Source organism: Rhipicephalus sanguineus, chromosome 1, assembly GCF_013339695.2.
Source record: "Rhipicephalus sanguineus isolate Rsan-2018 chromosome 1, BIME_Rsan_1.4, whole genome shotgun sequence".
NCBI classification, from domain to species: domain Eukaryota; kingdom Metazoa; phylum Arthropoda; class Arachnida; order Ixodida; family Ixodidae; genus Rhipicephalus; species Rhipicephalus sanguineus.
In genome coordinates this window covers 230,607,765-230,629,905 of record NC_051176.1, presented here as the reverse complement: position 1 = coordinate 230,629,905, position 22,141 = coordinate 230,607,765, and the positions used below count along the sequence as shown (strand labels likewise).

At 43.0% G+C, this 22,141-nt stretch overlaps 1 protein-coding gene across 1 annotated transcript in view; it reads right to left on the bottom strand.

Annotated features, from left to right (window-relative positions):
* The window catches only part of LOC119374064 (protein Jumonji-like), an 83,987-nt gene extending 62,053 nt beyond the window's left edge, over positions 1–21,934 (bottom strand). The window contains 6 exon segments of the mRNA XM_037644128.2: positions 2,873–5,929; positions 8,628–8,882; positions 8,884–8,933; positions 11,160–11,344; positions 13,686–13,873; positions 21,397–21,934. Of these exon segments, the coding sequence (XP_037500056.1) occupies positions 2,873–5,929; positions 8,628–8,882; positions 8,884–8,933; positions 11,160–11,344; positions 13,686–13,873; positions 21,397–21,483 (3,822 nt within the window). The 5' untranslated portion in view covers positions 21,484–21,934.
* Between the last annotated feature and the right edge of the window lie 207 nt (positions 21,935–22,141).

Genomic DNA, 22,141 nt, shown 5'->3' with positions numbered 1-22,141 from the left:
CAGGTGAGCATGATTATACACCGGCATTAGCGAGAAGTGGTAGAACATGTCAGTAGTGTCATTTATTCATGTAGTGCTGGCACCCATTTAAGGTAGAGCTAGCCTATGATCTCTAAGCCCTCATTCGCAAGCTCACACAGAAGCACTCAATTTCACTGTTCTACAATGAGCTATAGCACAACTCAACACAGGTCTACAATACTACTTGTTGGTCTGAAGGCAGCGGTGCTTGACAGAACATATTTTTTTTTCACCTTGTAAAACACACAGAATAAAGCATAAATGCCTATATAGTCAAACACCGCTATGACGAACACTTCTGCTATGTAACAGCCTGTGCAACGAAGCATGCCACATAGCTTGGCTGGATTCCTACCTTTCCTATGTATTGTGAGTGCCACTACAACAAAGACCGCTACAGAAAATTTGCCTGTTTAATGAAGCAATTCATGTGCTCCCAGGCACTAAATTGTTGCTTTACAACGAATACGCTTAACCGCACCTGCAACGTACAGCAACCAAATGAAATGGATCAATGGGGCTGGAAAGTCATCCCACGATAACTTTGAAAGAACTCCGAAAAAAAGGGCAATAATGCAGTGGCCTGCTCTCCTGCCTGGGCCAAGCCGGGTTGGCAGGCAAGTGCACGGGCACAAAGCAAGGCGCACGTGAGTTTGAGCTTCCAGGCTAGCCTTGCGGGGGCGGCAGCCAGCTACAGAAAAATGGCTTTATGACCAGCCGCGACGCGGCATTTGACGCCGTGCAGATCTATCTCTCCTCACTCCCTGACCTCGCGCTGCAGCACGCCTTGAACATCAACGACGTCAGGTCGGCGGTGGTTGAGCATTTAGTAAGTCGTACTACTGTGCAGAAGAAAAATGCATTTTTTTCACCAAGGGCCATTTGAATCTGCTGTAAATAAACATTTTTCTATCTCAGTATGTTTACTGCCTTATAGGGGTCATTAAAGTGCTTGATGCATATAACAATTATCGTGGTCCCACATACTTCGTTATAGAGGCGTTTCACTATATTGATATAAAGAAGCAATGTTAAGTAGCAAGTACAGTGGGAGTGGAACTAAATAACAGCGAACTACATACAGTATTTTAAATGCCTCCATCACACAGTACTAAGGCTTCAGCAAGATGACATGACATGCTCGTTTTTTTCCCCGACTTTCAGTGGCAATTTAAAATTCTACTTCCTACTTAAATTGTGAACAGTATGATCAATTCTATTGCTACAATCCATGGTTACTTCATTTACACCATCATCTCGTGACAAATTCTAGGTGGCTGTAAGTCCCAGCAAACCTGCATCACAAAAGACTAACATACAACACACTGCTTTTACAGTGCAGTGACTTTTCCAGAGATATCACTGTTGCCAATTTTGCCTTCCATAGAAACTTTCTGGTTAGACGGACAAGAAACTTGCTCAAAGCAAGTACATTGCTGGTGTCCTTTACCATCAGAACAGTTCCCAGAGTATGCTTGTAGAATGACAAGCGCTACTTTTCCACAAACAGAATTTTTGCAAAATGTGAGCGAACATTCCTAAAATTGTAGAATGAGCCTAAGTTCATAAAATCACAGAAAACTTGGCAAACAGGGCCGATATTCTGCACTACTTTTCAGATGCCCAATGATAGAGTCAAATTGTTGCAATGTTTACATGCTGCACATAGTTATGTGTAAAAACTACTACACTATATAACAGTGAATATGTCTCATATAATAATAATAATTACATATTTCTTTGGTAATACAATAATAATAATTAAGTACTTGGCAATAAAAAGTTTAAAATCTAGGAAGGAAAATATTAAGCATTTGATCAACTTTATTTCAATAAAGCATGCAAAATGACGACAAAGGTGTTCATGGCAACCACTGTTACTAGGGGCTTTAAGCTTGTATGTATACTTCTTTACGTTACCGTGTTACCGGATACCAGATGGAATCTGCGCATGCGTGAGCCTTTATGGAACATAAACTACTCACCGTATACTTGCTACATTCACGGCCATTGCTCGCGAATTCACCTTCGTTCGTGGCTACTCGCAATATCCGCTTTTCGGAGACTCCAGCCGCCGAGCCAAAATAAGCCGACGTGTGAGCGCCAATTACGACCACGTTGTTTGATCCGGATAACCGAAGCTAGAGTGACCTAGAATACTGAAGCCGTAAATGTGAGAGGCCTAAAGCCCCAGAGGGGGCAGACAGGTGGTGCCATCTAGCTGGGCAGAGATGTACCAGGCAAGCACAAAATTGTTCTTGTACAAATGTGGTGCATTCTACTTCTGGTGTAAATGCCTTGCAGCGGCATAATTACAAATGAGTTGCCTTTTAAATCTGTTTTTCCCTCAAAAACACTACATAAAACAAATGTGTCCATGATTGTGGTTGCACGAAGCGTTACAAGATGTTGGCACCATCGTTCGGTAACCTGGCATTCCCAGTTACTCTTTCATCCCTTTGCGTACACCGGGATACCTTACATGCTAAAAACCTCTATTGCGATTTTGCCGCAGCGGAGATTGAATCTTGTCTAAATTAAATATAGTTTGAATGCAGTTATCATCATTTAGTGGTTTGTGCAAGCGTAAAGGTATACGTTTACGTACGTACGTAAACGTTTATGCATGGGAAGCTAAAACTTTGCTAACACATGCGTTCCGGTAACACGGTAAATGCAATCCAGCATTCCGGTAACATGGTAACGTTAAAAAGTATACGAACAAAATAAAAGCCTCTATTAACCGGTTAGGGGAGATACCATGACTGAAGAAGAAAAAAAATTATCTTTTCTTTACTGCAGTCACAACAAATTTTAAAGCAGCACAGCAAACCAGGCTATATAAACCTACCTGAAAAGATGGTGGCAAGACAATTTTGCAGATGCCAAACTTTTCCGCTTCTGGTCTTATCTTGGTAATGTAGCTAATAGGATCCCGCATTTCATCTGCTGTGGGCCTGTATGTAGGTGCAGCAACAAGGCACGCTGGGTCATTCACACTTGGAAACTTCTTGCTGTCCAAAGGTGTCAGTTTGGCTCTCCTGGTATCGTCTGAGCCCATTTTGCCTCTCTTTGAAGGCCCAGACTTGGTAAATGTGAAAGCCATTTTGGGCGAACAAGACTTGGGAGCTCTTGCATTGCTCACTCTTGGATCACCGACACGTGCATCACTTGCTCTCACATTGCTTGTCCTCAAATTACTTGCCTTTGTATCACTTGTCCTGGCATCACTTATGGCATTTGCACTCATGGCACTTGCCCTTGCAACAATGGCCCTTGGAACACTAGCTCTTACAGTTCTTACCGCTGAAACACTTGACCTTGCTACCCTTGCTCTCGCGGCAGTAACCTTTGCAACACTTGCTCTCACAAAATTTGACCTTGCAGCATTTGCCCTTGCAGCATTTGCCCTTGCAGCATTTGCCCTTGCAGCACTTGCCTTTGCAACACTTTCCTTTGCAGCACTTGACTTTGCAGCATTTGCTTTTGCGACACTTGCTCTTGCAACACTTGCCCTTGCAACACTTGCCCTTGATCCAAGCGTTGGATTGAGTGATCCATGCCTTTGCATTGGCGTAATAACAACAGCCACTTTGGCTGCCCCAGATACATGACACCCTTTCGTTTCTGTAACAGCTTTTGCGACTCCAAACTTTGAACTGGAAGCATGGGTAGATAAGGAAGTATGAGACTGCATAGAACTGGTCCTCGAATCGATTTCCAAAGCTGGGTCCACACTTGTGTGGTTTGCCCTTGTATCGAGCATTGTTGAGCAATCTTGGGGCAGCGCAAGATTTTGCAATGGTGATGATGTAGGTTTTGATTTTGGTGATGCAGGCAATGACTTCGGTATTTCAGGGCTGAACTCATGAGCTGCCGCACCGTTTGCTTCTGAAGCAGTAAAGGAAAGCCTCCTTGCAGTTGGTACCAGCGTTGGAAGCCCTTCTTTGTTCATCAAATCCGTGTCAGAGATGCCAGTCTGTGTTCCAACAGAAACTTCCTCTGGCGTCATGACAAGTTCCTCAGGTGTTGAGGCTGCAAGCAGAGCCATTCCTTCTTCACTTGTGTTTGTTGACGCATCGATTTTAGATGGTGTATCATCTCGTTTTAGAAGATTCAAGCCTCCTTCAAAAGAAGCTGACCGACCATCTTGAGTGCTTAGAAGCATGGCCCCCGTAACATTTTCATCAAAAGCACCAGAGAACTCGCTTGTCATTAAACTCTGAATTTCCTGTGCACTGCCAAAACTCAAGCGACATGACATAACTTGAGAGATTTCACCAGCAAGAGCATCTAAGGCTTCTACACCTCCCGACATTGATTCCAGATCATCGAAATGTGCTTGAGTATCAAGAGGGTCTCCTGCAGCATCTGCAATGGTTTCAGACAGTGATGATGGCGATGGTTCCGAAAAACGCTCAGATGACAGGCTTGTCTTGAGCAATTTTGATTTATCAGCTTCAGTAGGCTTACTTTTGTTTTTAGCTGGTGCTGGTTTTCTGCGTGAAAGCATTCCAGAAGCTGGCAAGGATGAAACACCACATCTTTGAGTAGAACCAGACTTAGTCTGTTGTGAATCAGAATCTTTTTCTATAACTTTATCTGGTAACCCAGCTTTCTTCTCAGTGTGGCGTCCGGCCATTCTGATAAGAGGTTCATCATCACTGTCAGAAAACATACGATTGGATACAGTGATACCAGTGCTACCTTCTGTTTTACGCCTCTTTGCTACAGTTGCCTTCTGTGCTTCTTCAGACATTCCAATGGATGCTTTACGAGTTTGACGTGAATATTGCGCAGAAGAAACGCCACTCCTCTGTCTCAAGCATCGTGTATCCTTCACAAGCTCACTCGATATCCTGCGAGAGGATCGTTTTGCCACGCTATCACTGTGCCTGAGTAACGTGCCCTTTTTAGTCTTCTGGTGCACTGGTGTTGTGCTTGCTCGAGACGAGACTGGCACCAACTCACTGCCCTTTGTCAAAGGAGCTTTTGATTTAGCAGCGTTTGCAGCAAGCTCATCCATTTTCTTTTTCATAGCTGTACTGCCTGAACGACCTGCTCCACGTTTGGTTGGTAGAGCCAGAACTAAAGGGTATTCCTTTACAGGTCCAAGGCTTCGTGTTTTTCGTCTGAACACTGCACATCTGGTAGCCTTGCGAGCTTTCGATGATGGCCTCATCCTTGTTGTGGCACGACTGAGCAGCCTCCTAGCAATAACTGAGGTTGTTGGCTTTTTCTTAGTTATTGGTGCTGAGGTAGCAACCTTGGCCCTTGGCTTCAGTGGTGCATTGAGGGTTTTACTTCCTGCAGCTCGTGACCTTGGCTGAACAGAGATAACAGGGGACCTTGGAGGAGACAATGGGGACATGTCTTTTTCACTTTCGGATTCATAGTCTACAATTGGCGGAACCATTTTGGCTTTGCGTAAATGTGGTGTAATCCCAACTGAGCGCCTACGCGTAACGACACCAGCTGTCGTATTTGTCACAAAGGGATATCGTAGGCTAGCTGCAATACGTGGGTGAAGACGTGTCAGCTGAACGCTCAGCTGCTTTTTTAGCACCAATCGGCTCTTAGCAGCTATATCTTCATCTTTAGGTGGTACGGGGTGTCGACTTAATGGCACACTGGTTGACTGTTCCCTCGGCTTTGAAGTTTTTACTGCCCCCTTTGAACTCAGGTGGGAGGCTTCACGGCTGGCTTGTGATCTGAGAGCATGTCCACTTCCAAGACCCAAAGCCGAAGGCTTTCTAGATGATGCAGACTGATGCGCAATCCTCTGCTGTTTGTACTTTTCTTGAAGTGCTGTCAAGTTTCCACTGGACTTGCCATGACTTCTTGACGTGCTGCCAGCTTTATACACTTCCTTCAATTTTTCAGGTGCAGCCTTCTTTTTGTCTACTTTCTGAAAATGGATACAAAAAAATTGTATAAGCATGCTTCAACTTTTAAAAATTGATGCTTTGGTGGTATCAGTCTCATTAGGTAGCAAGTTCATGTTAAAGGAAATGGCCGGACAATGACCAAAAGTTTGTTGTTATTGAGTCTAAGCAGTTTTGCTTCTGCACAGAATCTTTATTCACAAAACACTTTCCACTTTAAATGGCAATGCTTAGAACATTTTGTACCTAACACAGGCATCTGGGGTAGGCGGTGGGAGATTTCCGTTGCTGTGATTCAGTGTTTTTCCTGTAGTCTGAATAGCAAACTGTTATCTATCTTCCCTGTTATGCACCTCTTGCATCTATAAACATCTTAACCCTTTGCGGTCCATTGTCAGCCCCTGCCTGACAACACAACATGGCCGCAGCGGCTCGTGGCTGGCCACTGCTTGACAAGTTCTTTTGTGGTTGATTCCCGTGTGCGTTTTCTCACTGCATTATGCACCATCTCTAAAACGGTAAGTACTCTTCTTTTAATGAGCTTTGCTTTCTTTAGTTTCAGACCAGAATGGACAGAAGGTGGGCAAAAATTTCTGGCCGCAAAGGGTTAACAATACTTTATTGGTTGGCATCTTTCTATTCCTCCTGACATGGCCTCAATGATTTTTTTTTTTTTTCAATATTCTGACTATGCAAAGAAATCAGTACAAAGTAAAGAGTGATTAGCAAAAATTGTTATACAATCAAACCTCATTATAATAAAGTAGCATTGGGACCATAAATTAGTGTGTTATATCTGATATTCGTTAAAACAGTAGAGGTGAAAACTGGCTCTAACAAATCGGCAATAAGGTTAATGCAAAAGTTCTAGATACAAAAACACATTATTCTAGCCTTCAAACCATTACCAGTGCCATTTCGCATGCTGCCATACAACAGACACCAACAGACAGTGGCGGTTTGCTGTGCTAGCCTTTCTTCAACGCTGGACAAGTGGCACTACCCTTCATCATCACATTAGCTTCCAAAGCATTCCCGTTCTGTTCATATGGCGGTGCAACCAACCAAATGCGCTTTCTTTTTGGTCTGGATGACCAAAACTTCCGCAACCTTTTTAATGATAAAAAAAAAATGTGGTTGCAAATGCTTTCTAAATATTTATTTTGCATTTTTGCTACCTTTCATGTCTTGAGCTTTGATAAAACCAAATATTTCTTTGTTACAGCTGATAAAGCGGCGGCTCTCGCATTTTCCATTTCGTTATAAAAAGAATAAATTTTACTGAAATGAAGCATGACCCACCCAAAGTTCATATGCAGTTTACTATAACCAATAATTCGCTACATCAGTGTTCGTTATAACGAGGTTCAACAATACCAAGGTTTTCCAAAACGTGTGTTAATAGAAACTGGAGTGTAGAAAAAGATAAATTTACAAATTAAACAATAGCACTTGAGAAGAACAAGCAAACTTGGAATTCTGGATGCAACCTGGCCCCCTCCTTCCATCAGCGACTCTTTCAGAAGCTGCGACGATGCCACCTCTACAATGTACTTCCCCCAGTCGCTACACAAGCCACTGCTCACATGAATGTCGTGCTAAGTGCATCTTCTGAAGCATCATGTATGTGTAGGTTGCCTCACGGTGAGACTTTCCTATTGAATGTCTGGAAGCTAATATTAAAGGGACCCAGCAACGCTTTTTTAACGTGGTCAGACAACACTGCTGATTGGTAGTCAAAGCTCCTGTGAACATATGAGCAAAACATCATAGCGCAGCATGCGGCAGGGAATTTACCATTACATTTAAAAGTCAGCTAGCATTCGCTCGCTCTTCTCTTGACAAATTATGCCACAGACTGGCCCGACTACGATATAGGCGAAATGACATGGCCATTGGCTGATGTGAGCATTCGTGTGCTGCATAGTTACTGAGGCCGCCATGTACCTGTGGCGCTCTCAGTAGTGACAGAATTACACTGGCACGCTCTTGATTACGGCGAAACGTGAGCCAATGTGTTTAAAGAAAAAAAAAGTGCTCAAGGTCATGACGTGTGCTGCCGTTGCTTCTCGTCCCTTTGTCATCTCCCCGTTTAGCTTTTAGCGTGCTCGTTGGTATAAAAGGACTGAGAAAGCATTTGGAACGTGCGACAAATCTCTGTGAAACTCCACTCGTACTTGACAGATTCAAAAAATTTTTGCAGCAATCAATTTGTGAAGCAAGAAACTAGGATAGTGAGGTCATTCGGCGATTACTTAGAAAAGTGTTGCAAGGCTCCGTTAAGATATCGGTCCCATGGTGAAATACAGAAGCGGGTGCATCTAGTATCCTTGCATCCAATGATTTCATGCAGAATGCAATGCCTGTAAGGTTGAACTGCCCTTTGTTTGTTCTCTCTTAAGATATAAAAAGACAAAGCAGTTGTTGTGTACAGTGAACTAGTCATTTTCACTCACAGTTCCAAAACAATTTCTATTTTTCGCTGCTTCATGGCCAGGTACACTACTGAGCAACTGATGCGATACTTGGCCAACATGATGGCTGATGCTTTTTGAGTCCCCTGAGTGCATTGGGGAATTGCTGGGGGGCCAAATGCATCTGCCATATCCAGCTGGGGTCTCCTGCAGCCACCTGTGGTTCAAAAAGCTCTCCAGCTGCTGTACAGGCCAAGTATCGCACTTTAATCATTGAGCAGCACTGTACAATGACAAGTGTGATCACCTTTACTGTCGCAGACCGGCTGGCTCTATGCTCGGTCCCTTGCTTTTCTTCCCCATTGTCAAGCCGCAAGGGCCGTCGCTCCTGTTTCGACACACGTGCAGAAGTGCGCTGTGCCTGACTGCGCAGCTCAGCAGAAGCGGTGCCCCCATGTGCGTTTCCACTGGCTCCCCTGTCTTTACTCTCAGCACTGGTTGAAGTAACTGGAGCATCAAGGTCAGGACTGCTGCTTCTATCTGATGAGGACGATGAACCAGGAAAAGCTGCCCCCACTCATGAAGTCGAGTGCGGGAGGAAGAGCACTTGTGCCTGAAATTGGGATAAGTGAGAACAACTTTACCTAAAAGCGCAGGGAATTATGTGTCCAAGCATTTGTGCGCACATGCATACATGTTTGCTTGTTCCCTAAGGGAACAATTCCCTAAGGAAGAAATTGTTCCCTTAGTTCTGTATAGAGTACTGATGAGAGTAAACCCTCATTAACTCAAGTTCTGATATACCAAAATAATCGTTACACTGAAATTTTTTCCTGGTGCCAACTCCATGTCTTTTACCCCTTATCTCAAAATGTTGTTGTGCTAGAGTCCAAAAATCTTGAAAATATCAATACAAGAATACCAGAAAAGTCACAACCTAAAACCTTCACTACTGGATGTACAGCGCTGGTGTCCCCTAAATGTGATAACAGAATAAAATAATAAAAGTCTACGGAACCATACATTACACTTGACTTGGTTAACTGACATTGAATACCATTCCACGAAGTCATTCGTAATAATACTAAGTGCAAACACAAGATGAGGGACAAGAGGCAAAAGACATCTCTTGTGCCTCGCCTTGTGTTTGCATTTAGTACCACTATGAATGACTTGTTCCAACAAGACCAAACTGCAACTCTCCATGAAGTCTACTTAAGGGCATAGGGTAAGGCAAAATTTGAAAAAAAAAATCACTTTTTTTTGCAATTTGGGAAGGGTGCCCCTTTGTGCATATTCGCCATATTCGTGCTTTCCTTCAAACATATTTTTTGCGGTTGAAAACGAGTTTTCACGAAAGCAAGTACAGTGAGTGAACATGCACCCTAGGACAAGCCCCTCGTATGCACTCCATCCTTACGGTACATTTTTCTAAAAAAAAACTTTGTGTATGAAAGCCAAAGTGTTTGTGTGGAGTCAGCTGTCTATAGGAAATTGTCACGTAACTTCTAAGGCAGTCCAAAGACGCTGCGCGCCTTTTTATTCGCACTTGTTCTTCGAAGCGCGTCTGTTTGAACACTTTCAGCTCCTAGCTTCATTACACCGTATGTCTGTCGTGCCTGTCGATAAGTTGAGATGCTGAGGGTAAAGAAGGTCTTCAGCAAGTGTAAATTTCATGGCAACCAACACAGTTCTCTTGTAAATGCGAAATGTCAGCGACATACTGAGGTGCTGAACACTGAACCAGCAAGCCCTTCATCATTGAACCTCTCAGCCTTTTCAGTGTCCTTCGAGGCGAATCGCGCGTGCAAACTGTGCAGTGCTAGTGTTGAGCTAATGGGAATTGCTTCGCAGAGTCTTTGCTGTCTTTGTTTAGGCTTCAGAGTCTTAAGGATTGTGACATTGGATGTTGTTCTTTCATTTAATGATGGCAGTATTGCACAAGCCAAAATTCTGAAATAATTAGGATTGAAGCCTGGCCAAAATACAGTCAATTTGCTGGAAAAAGTTGACCACAATCGACGATACATTGAGGATAGAGCTGCACGAGAGCTCACAAAAGAAGCAAGGCAAGCAAGACGAGAGGCTCCAAAGCAGAAAATTGACTTTGGCAATGATTACCAAGCTTGTAGCTACTAAATAAAATAGTTGAACAGTGCTTGTGGCAAAGTATGTTCCCTTTTCAGCTGTGTTCTAACTTTAAACTAAATTATCTCAAAACCATGTTTTTTATTACTTAGGTACCATTACTTCCTATGTATTCCAAGATAACCAGTTGATTATTTTTTCTTGTATTCTGCATAAATGCATACAACTACTGAACCAGAATTGAAATTATGCACTCCACAGTTTTTGTGTTACAAATTTTCAAAGATGCAAATTAACGGACAATTGAGGTCCTAGCAGTAAAAAATTCACAATAATTTTAATATTAGTCAGATTTAAATAAATCTGCTTCAGTTAAAAGAGCGAAAAATTTGGAAGGAAATGATATATGCATTATGTGGACATCCCTCTTAGTCACTGAGAAAACAGTATCTTAAAATGACTAAAAATGCATGGAACGTATAGGGCTTACCCTGTGCCTTTAATTACACCTTGCACTCTCTGACAGCTTCTACAACAATAAAAGTCTGCAACAGAGCCATTTGCTAAAAACTATGCAAAGCTCATTCCAAGCTCACACGTGGTTACAAACATATCCACAGTGGGACACAAGGACATAAGCTGACATGTAGTAGCTCCATGACACAACTGCATGACCATGTGAGTGATTAATTGCAACAAGAGTGTCAAGGCAAGGCAACACCATCCTCAGCGTAGCCTCCTTGTCACTCACCTCTCAGGCAGAGGAATGTAAGGAAGTCTTCTGTTTTTGGTCTCCGCTTGCAAGGCAGCAGCGTGGAAGGTTGGCTCACTGTCTCTCTTGAGTCGCGACATGGTGGCAGAAGCTTGACTGGCGTTGGCATGGGACTGCTCGGGTTTGAACCTTGAGCAAACTTGCGTTGAGCATGTACCTTTATCCTGCATATAACACACAATTAACCCCTACTGCAAAAATGGTCTGTCATCTATTTGAGGCTTAAAGGGACCCGAAACAGTTTTTTGACATTCTGTCAGCGTTTAGGGTACAGCATCCATAAATTAAGCGATGCACCTTGTATCAAGGCAGCTACGGGCAATTTGATATGTAACCCTCCTTCTCAGCACTGCCTTTCCTCCTTAACTAGTCAAACGTGCAGCCATCGCTGGCGACGGCAGCATACTCGACGGATTGAGCCGCGCTACCTCTCCATGGCCTCTGCAATCAACTTCAGCAGCACATCGTCAGGCAGTGGGGACAAAGTGGATCGTGGTGTGGTTGAGATCTGTACCAACAAGTGCCGCAACACTATCAGCCGTTCTTATTTTATTCTCCTGTGCACCAACAATCAGCAAACAACAAACAAAAAGTATTTGAGAATGATCATCGATAAGTGTAAACACAGATAATGTGGTTGTGTTTTCAGGGATGAAGTTACAGCTACAGACGCATGGATCTTGGCGTTGGTAGGACAGCGAGAGCCTGACGCTCACTGCACCAATGAGAGTGACTCCACTTGACAGTTGCCTAACATGCCTTACATGATGTCGCAGCTTTACAAGTCACCAATCACTAGATTTTCAGCACACAACGCAGCTAGGGCCATTCAGGGTGTCCGAGAAAAGTAACCTCGAGATAAACATTGTCATGCAGCTGATGTCAACATGCAGCACGTTGTAACACAGGCAGACGAAGCTCGCTGTACTGTGTGTTCAGTAACATACACTGGACATATCCAATCAGATCGGTTCCCAGTGCTACGTGTAATGAAACAATGCTAGGTAGAATAGAAGTGGGAAGTTGAAAACTCGTTCGGCTGCGCCGCTGCGATCTGTGGCAATTTGCATGTTTAAAATCTTGTAATAAGTTACAGACTTGAAGCAGAAAGCTTAAAACCGTCTGTAAATGACCCTTAGGACTTGCCTTACTGACTGAATGTGTTCACACAAAATCGTCAAAACCGTTTCAGGGTCCCCTTAAAAGCCATTACATATTCTTTGCTAGAGTAGTTGAGCACAGACAATTTCTGCCAAATTGTTATCCACCAGTATAGATAAAGTCATACCTTAGACTTGCACATATAGTATGTTTGCAAATTCTCAAGTGTGATGCAATCAGTAGGTCCCCATGCAGAGCTGATAAAAGGTACTTTTAAGCTTGTACGTATACTTCTTTATGTTACCGTGTTACCGGATATTGGATAGAATCTGTGCATGCGCGAACCTTTACGGAACGTAAACTACTCACCGGATAGGCCTTACGTTTACGGCCCTATTTCGCAAATCCACCTTCTTTCGTGGCTACTCGCAATATCTGCTTCTCGGAGACTCCAGCCGCCGAGTCAAAATAGTGCGAGCGCCACTTACGATCAGCTTGTTTCAGTCAGATTACAGAGACTAGAGCGACCTAGAATACCGAATCCGTAAACATAAGAGGCCTAAAACCCCTGAAAGGCTGGATAGGTGGCGCAATCTAGTGGGGCCAAGGTGAACCAGGCAAGCACCAAAATTGTTATTGCAGAAACATCGGGCATTCTACTTCCAATGTGTATGCCTTGCAGCAGCATAATTACAAATGAATTGCCTTTTTAATAATTTTTTTTGCCTCAAAAACACTAATTGAAAACAAACGTGTCCATGACTGTGGTTGCACGAAGCCTCACAAGATGTCGACACCATCGTCCGGGAACTCGTTATTGCTATACCCCTTTGCTTATACCGGGATAGTGCACACGCTAAAAGCCTCTCTTATGATTTTGCTGCAGCGGTAATTCAATATTATCTAAATTAAATGTAGCTTAAATAGAGTTATCATCACCATTTAGTGGTTTGCGCAAACGTAAAGGTATACGTTTACATACATAAGTAAACGTTTACGTATGGCGAGCTAAAACTCATCTAAAACATGCGTTCTGGTAACATGATAAACGCATTCCGGTATTCCGGTAACACGGTAACGTTAAAAAGTATAATAATAATCGACGTATGTACTCACCAACTCGCCCAATCGTCCACCTTGTATAATAATAATATCTGGGGTTTAACATTTAAAAGTATATGTACAAGCTAAAAGTCCCTAAAACTACAACAGCACTAGTGCCTGTTACCAGTAAAATGATCAATGCTACACTGAGACATGCGAAACAATGCATTTAGAAGTATGGCCAAACATACACATACGCATACAGACAGCAAAAACAAGGGAAAGCATGGTACTTTATAATTATCATGTACAGAAACTGGCACTGTCTGGATGATAGTAACATGGCTTTATAACACTTGCCTCTTAGAATCGGTGTCAGCTGCCTTTTTTGTGACAACAGTACTTGTGGAAGTTTTTGGCGTCTGCTCCCGGCTATCTTCCGACGTATTTTCATCCAGCAACCGAGCTTTTTTGGTTTCGTTGAGTGAAGCATAGAGTGCCTTTTTCAGCTGCTTCTCTTCCATCCAGTGAAGACCATTGCTACACCCCTGAGGACAAAAAGAAGGCACTAATTTTACCTTTAGAAATTCAGGCAAAAAATGTGCAAAATGGTGTGAAGCACCCCCCCCCCCCAAAGTCCGGTATAGCTTCATAATTAAAGACATTCTCAAATAAAACTTTTTTTTTGTTTTTGCAGAAACAATAAGATAGTCAAAGTCAGGACATCAAGGAAAAGTATGCATTCAAGCGTTACTTTGCCAATTTACATGCTTGACCATGTCACTGCAAGGACACCTGGTCAAAACACACAAGGTGTGGCAGAGTGGCAACAGTCTGGAGAATGTTTTGCCAGTGTGCAATGTGCACAGAGCAGATGACTTATGTTTGCTAAGCTCACGGTGTATAAGATAATATCGACAGTCACTATCCTCCTCTCACATTTTGATTAATTAGCCACAGGTGCACACTAATTGCAACCACCAACACTTATGCTTTCACACTGAAATCATAAGATCGCCTCGCCTTAACCGCGGGATTATAACAAGTGAGTCTAATATTTCCTTTAAACATCCCTTCTCCTCTCTGGGCCTTTTTGTAAACCCCAGCGTTGGCCATGATGTAAGCATTCGCATATGGTCATCTCATCCACACAAAAAAAAAACAACCTGTTTGTCTGCTCGCAGATATGTGCGCTAGTCTCTCTTCCTCCTCACAGCACTCGTCCAGGAGGTCAGACGAGCCGACGAAAGGAGCATAGCAAAGGAAAGAGTGAAACGAGCGAGGGCCACTTTTGGATGATCAAACGCATGTAACTACACTATTACCGCACCGTTTCGGAAAATTCTTACAGATACGTGTTTGCTGAAGACTTGTGCACAACTGCAACATAACTAAATTTCAACCTCTTGGTGGTTTGGGGCCCTTTAAAATGGAATAACCATTCAAAGGCATTTCAGAATACACAAATATACTTTTCCTTCGTCTCACATTTGGGGAGCTATTCTCGATGTGGCCATCTAATGCACATGTCCATATCGGCAGAGCACATTCAGTTACTCTAGAAAGCGGTGAGCCATGATGTCATCGTGCTCTTGACAATGCGAACGCACCGAACCCACACAGCATACTCCCAGCATAAGCAGAAAGAAAGTGGACAAAATGTACAGTAACAGAACACAACAAACTTGACAAGTCTACCCTTGCATATGAGCATGGCTCAAATGCTTCAGAACAGTGCAGGTAATGAGTACCGACCTCCACAGGTACGTTAGATGGGCGACTGCATTAAACCTGATTCGAGGGCTAACACAATCACAGAATCAGAGTTCATACACAGCCTCAGAGATTCACATGGCCAAAAGCGGATCTCTGGAGGCTGCATTCACTGCGTTGAAGCGCATTCCATCCCTCTCATTTGTGTCAAGAGTTGTGAAAGCTTCGTGACATCAAAATGACATTGTGGAGAAAGAGCCAGAAATGGGGGGGTGCGCTGCTTGCCAAGCTCCAGCCAATCAGCGGGGGCTGAAATGGATAGTCCATTAGATGGACACATCGAGAACAGCTCCCTTGGTGGCCACTAATGTAGCAGTATTGTGCATTGACCACAATGTAGCCATATTGTGCATTGGAAAGGAAGCCACTTAAGTGTAATTTGAATGCATTCCAAATGACTAATTTTGGTTATATGTTTTCCTTGCACACTTCCACTAAGGCATGCCGGGCAACTGGCCTACATAGGATAAAGCATTGAAGAGAGTGTACCAATCAGCACCTATAAAAATGAATACGAGGAAACGGTGCGTTGCACAGAGATGAAAGTTTGGTGACAAAATTAAATTAATCTGCAGCAAATTTCTGTAAGAGTAACTGTCATAGTGTGTGAAACATTTAACGGAGCGAGTCCAAGGCATTGTGGCACACATGTATTATTTTATTACATTGTTAAAAAAGCAGATAGCCAACATTAGGCAACAGTAAGCCGCACTTCCCTACGGTTAGCCTTGTTTACATTCCTTTTGCGCTGTTTTTCGTCGATGCTTTTGAAACCCCAGTCTACTTTCCATAGAATGCTCACACTAAAAAAGTTTACTGGCCTTAAATAATTAATGTTTGCATGTATGATTTACACAGCGTCCTAGAATATTCGCATACAAAGCAATGTGTGTGCCAACAACAACGGCCACAAGTTCAGAAACTGAGACAATATCCAGCCACCCAACCACCCAGCCGTACACACGACACTATTCTAAACCAAACATCAAGTTCCACTGAAGAGGTATGCCACATGATACTGCAGAAATGCTAGAATGTAATAGTGTGTTCAGTGGAGTTTTTCATGGCATGCAGTTGCAGTATTTCTTCTCCAATGGTAGCCTTCAGTTTGCACGTACAAATTCACTCAAGAGAAGAGCCACATGCTGAATGCTTCACATGCAGACCCAACATCATGAAGCTTAGTAAACCTATTGCAAGGCTCCTGCAGCACATACCATAATAAATACAAACAAGAAGTCACCCAAGGTTTACTTTTTTTGTAGTACATCACCATATGTATGGAAAATAGAAATTGGCTTCTTCAATACACATGTTTAATGTGAACATGTACTTAAATAAGCATTGAAACAAATAAAACTGCTTGGCTGACGGAAACACAAGTAGAAGTTGACAGGACGGGTGTAGACTAAAAGGTGAATTTATTGCAAACATCAAACTTCCATTTCTGACAACACACATGTGCACAAGCACTCGCGACAGTATCACACACTATATTTAAGGCCATTTATCTACCCTAAAAATTCAAGCTTTTTTTTTTCTGTAGATAAACAGAGGGTTCACTAACGCACTTATCTGGACCAAGCCTCGAGATCACAGACGCTTCCAATATTTCGCGTGCCCATTTTTCCCTGGCACGCCCCAACACTTTTGTTTCCTCCAAGAGTCGCTTGCAATTAGCGCACAACCTACAATTTACCGCCAAGTGTTGTCCACTCCCTGAACTTGCAGCATACGAATGCTCCAAAAGGTGCTCATTCAAGCATCTTCCCGTTTGGCCCACATAGACCCTGCCACAGCTCAACGGGACCCCCCCCCGCAAACTCTTCAACAGGAAGTTCTTGATAAAAATATCTCTTGTGAGTCACCTCTTTCAATAAAAATTCCCGTACTGGATTGCAACCACTGATAACTCATATTCAAAGTACGAGATCAAAAGGCACCAAGTAGACCACCAATTATGCGAGATATTGGTGTTAAAGAGTGTTGACACCATGGTTGAAAAGCTAATTATACGCTAACAGACACGTGAGTCGACTCGCTCAGACTCAAGCAGAGCCTGTGAGTCTGAGTGAGTCCGAGTGAGTAATATTTTGGTGAGTTTGAGTCTGAATCCGAGCTGAGTCCGGTTCAGAAAAATTTTGGCAAGTCTGAGTCCGAGATAGTTCTAAGGGCAAAATATAATTCATGAGTGAGTCTGAGTGAGCTCCACATGACCTATGCTTTCCTATCAGCAATGCTATGTCACGCTGATAATGCGCGCACCATTCGTGACCAGGAAGTGCCGGGACTGCGGTAATAATGCGAGGTGGATGACGATTATAGTTGTGTGGCAGATACTCCCCAAATACTCAATGTTTTCTTAGAGTGTAGCAAAGACTCAGTAAAGTTATACAGATCGCCTTCAGAAGCATTGTTTATAGTGCCCCAATTGTGGCAGTTAAAATTTTTTTTTGCGAACTAAACAAAGCCTGCAACAATTGAGGTGCTATCCTGACAGTGTGCCTACACTATTCAGGAGTACTGCATTGACATGTACGACTCACAGAGGTGTGACAAAACACACAGTTAGTTAGTGTTGAAAGAGAGCCAGCCCAACAAGCAAACTAACTTTGTTCCACAATTTGGATAGGTTGCCCATGGCAACCCATGGCAGCTATATTCCTTTTGTAAAAGACAACCTATAAGGAGATGCAGTACACTTTTGTATTGTCACATGAGGGCCGGGCTTATTACAGCCATAAACCTAGAGGCCAACTGCAATGCAGGTAATGTGACCTCTACGTGGGTTGTGCTTGCAACTTGCCTAAGAGCGATATCACTAAGGCATGCAAGAAGATAGTCACATGAATCATTTTTCGTTTTTTAATGCTGTAAGCCACATTGTAAGCACAGGAAAAAGGATGAACTGCTATGCAAAAAGGTGCCATGCTGCAGAAAAATAGTTCGCCATGATGTCTGTACATTTTCATAATAATTTTAAACTTTCATAATGAACCACAGCCTTTCACATTATTAAGTTAAAGGTGAGCACATCAATATTAATCACAAGCCGATTAGAACATGAAATGCACTAACAGCTTCTCAACATAACAATTTACTAATGCATAATGATAGAAACATAACACAGCCTTGGCGCAACCACTGTGAAAACATTAAACCAGCTACTTATAACGACCCAAGTACTGTATATCATTTGTAAACAGTGTTTAACAACTGATAATACGACAATTACGTTGCATCTAAATGTAAAAGTAAATTCAGTTTGGTGCCCTGCTTAAGATTTTCTCCTCATCAGTGCAAAATAATCTACAAATGGTAGAGGATTTATCTAACCAATTGCTTGTAAAAACATTTTAGGAAGCAGTAATTACACAACATTAACACTGTTGAGACAAACTAAATTTCCCAAAAGAATTCCAGTGATCTCCTGCACCCCACGTGAGATTTAAAACTAAAAGGTTTTCCACATACTCAAGAAAGCATTCCTCACAAAACAGTTTTCATAGCATGCTCTTAAAATGGTCACTTGCTATTAGCCCTATGTTTATACTTTTACACCTACGACTATTTGTAGGAATGTTTAAGTTCAAACAGTGAAATATCGATATATTAAATAAACATTTCAGAAAGACGACCTCTGAATGAAATATGTAAGCTTGATAAGAAAAGTGGCTTACTGATATTATTTGCATCTTATTTACAAGCACATTTAAGCGTATGTCATGCCATTTACAAATGGACATCTGGTCAACTGATGACGCTGAACCTTAATGATTACAGTGAAACCTCGGTGATACGAATCTCACGGGACCACCAAAAATATTCGTATCATCCGAAATTCGTATCACCAGAAAGCATAAAAAATTAGCATGTGACAAAAGAAAGCTGGCGTACATTTTCATTTATTGTTTTTCAGGGCCGCGGCGACGTCAGGAAGAACCCTGAATGACTGTCAGTTAAGTTTTTAGATGTCGGCAATCATACCAGCACTCATAAATATACGGTCCGTACGCGCGTATTTAATTAGTGAACCAGGTGCGTTGTGACCCGCGACAGCAGTAGTCCCTTCCAAATTTTAGTATGTTTTCTTTTTTTTATGACACCGGAGTACTACAGCGCAAGTAACAAAAGAAGCCCTTTGGCGCGATGGATCAAGGCCACAAAATTACAAAACCACGGTCCTGTGTTCTGATTTTGTTATCGCGTAGGTGTTGGGGATGTTTTTTGGGAGATTTACGACCGTGGCCGCACAAGTGCGACCTCAACGGTCACGCATGTTGACGTAGTGAGCCTGACTACTTCGCCAAGACCGTCCTCGCCTTTTTTCGGTCCTCGTCCACCTTTAGAAAAGTGTTCTTCTTACACCGTAATTCTGGCGATTTGGCGGTGCGGCGCGCATGCCCGCGCTTGCATTCCGGCGCTCGCACGTGCTTGGTGCGTCTTCCGCGACAGCGCGGACAGCACCTCTTCGTGCCTGGGCGGTAGCGTACGTTCGTATCAAACGTCGCTGGGTGAAAATCAGTTCGTAGCAACCGTACTCCATTACATTGCAGGCAATGGGCCTTGGCCGGGACCAACGAAAAATTCGTATCACCCCGAAATTCGTATGAGCTGTGATCGTATCACCGAGGTTTCACTGTACTGCGTTGTTACCTGGTGCACCACGACAATGACGGTAATAAAAAAAAAAGAAACAGAATGAAACAATGCATTGCCACATGTGCTCAAGAAGGGAAGTGTAATGCAGTACAATACATTGTTTTTAAGTTCCTCTCACCAAGCTAAATTGCAAAATTTTGGTTATACACTAGAAGTTATAGGGTGCTACCTAAGGAGAGCACTATTGCAATAATTTTTCAAATTGGTTCATTTTAGTGGAGATTCGAGAAATTAAAATGTGCTGCACCACTGCCAAGAAGCTAGCCTTGTGCTGACATAGATCTCTTCTGCCTTGAGTGGCATCCAAGTGACATTCCTTCACAGAATGCACTTCACTTACAACAAGCATAGTCCATTGCATACTGGGAATATAGAGGTGCACAAGTAATATGAAATTTGGTATAACCTTTCATTCTGGCATACAGCAGCACACAGAAAACCAGGATGGAAAGATGAAAACACATAATGTGTGTAAAAGTGCGCACAGGAAACCAAGCCATTAAAGAACACACACAACCTGTCATGTGTGTCCTTTTTTTGGTGATGGCTTTCTCTGCGCCTTTGCATGCCAATCTGAAGAAACTAACTCGCCCAAATCACAGTTCTGTCATAACCTTACATCTATAAGTTGTCGTACAAGAAGTCATTCTGCAGAAAGCACCGCAGATGAAAAACCAGCGTGAAGCATGCATATTTCTATGATCACGTGGTTTCTGTAAGCATTAGAAGTTAGCACAGTGTGTTGCCTTATGTGCTTGCTGTGTCCAGGCATTGTGACTGTGCTACAACAAATTAGAAGACCTACCAACAAGCATATATAGCGACACTTACAAACTGGCATAGCTTCAACAGTGTTACCTGATAAGCATGAAAATGTATATCAAATGTGGATGCAACATTACCCCTTGCCACTGCTGCCCTTCACCCCTGCCTAGATAACATGCACCATCTGTTTCTCACAGTACATGACAGAAACACAGAAGAGCTGTTCAGATGGTCAGGACACTTTAACAGCAGAGTCAGTGTGATGTCATAACTTCATGGTTTCCAGTGCCAGAAGTGATAATTTTGCAGATTAATGGATGGTAACAAATACAATGCAGACTGGATTTGTCAGAAATTGAAATACGGGGCCGTTTCCATGTGTAGACATCAGCCACTTTTGGCCTCCATACCACTTAAGCTCCGAAAGCAGCAGGAGTTTGGGCACCAACTTTTTGTACCTCAACTGTCTCATCAAGCGGCAGTTAACTAGCTTTATCGGGATAGTAACTCATACTGGCATTCGTGGATACCCATATCCCAACAGAGGGGCGAATATCATCAGATTCGGGCATTATTCAGATATCCAAAACATAAGTACAATTTAACAGGAGCTTGAAGGAACAGTAATAACCAACAGTACAGTTCGAACGCTGTGGACAAGGTTTCCTCGCTTCTAGTTTTTTTGGCGATCACAACACAATCACAAATCGAATAACGCAGATGGCACCGCGCCACGTCTACTGCCTGCGAATAAACAAGAAAACACGAGAACCATTTTCCCTTCCTATTTTTTTTTCTGGGTTAGGTATGCAGGACGACGCTCGGAGTATCGTCCTACATTCCTTGACTTGAATAGAGGAAACATATTTACCAGTCCTTTTGTAGAAGCATTACGCTTAGGTCGCTGCGATGTTGTCGAGTAGTCGGACAGCTGCCGTTCTTTGAAAGCGGACTTCATCTTTCACCTTTCACATTCACTTCATTGTTCCAACCAGCACCGACTCGTCTAGCCCGTCGCTACTCACAAGGAGTTATCGCGTTTTGTGTGCAGCATGGTGACGGCCAATCGCTCAGCGAGGCTGAATCGTACGCTCCTAGACCACGGTAGCAACGAGCAAGCGTTCCAGGATTACCCACGAACGCGTTTTAACGACGCGCTTCGGGCGGCATTTCCAGTGCAAAACGCGTGCACACACCGACCGAGGCAAGAGCGTTCCTCCGTATTAAAAACTGTCTCGGTGACTTCTGCACGTTCTTGGGCCACTATCATTCCGCATACACCACTGCCGTCGCTTGAGGTCACTCAAAATTCGACAGCGAAATAATTCACCGAGGAAAACCACAGCCGCTGGAACAAAACGCCTTCACGCACAGCCATCACACAGCACGCGCGACATGGTGCCTGCTTTGGTTAGCAGACAAGACGCGCAGTTCTTCCTTGCCGCCCGCTGCTTCTAGCGATCACGTGAATTCAAACAACAATACCGTATCTCTTAATATTTAAGCATAGTTATAGTGATAATCACCTCAGAAAAAAAATTATTGTGAAAATACTAGCCTCTTTCAGGCCATTTTTTGACATACTAAAGTAACGCTCTGCTATGTTCGCTTGTTTG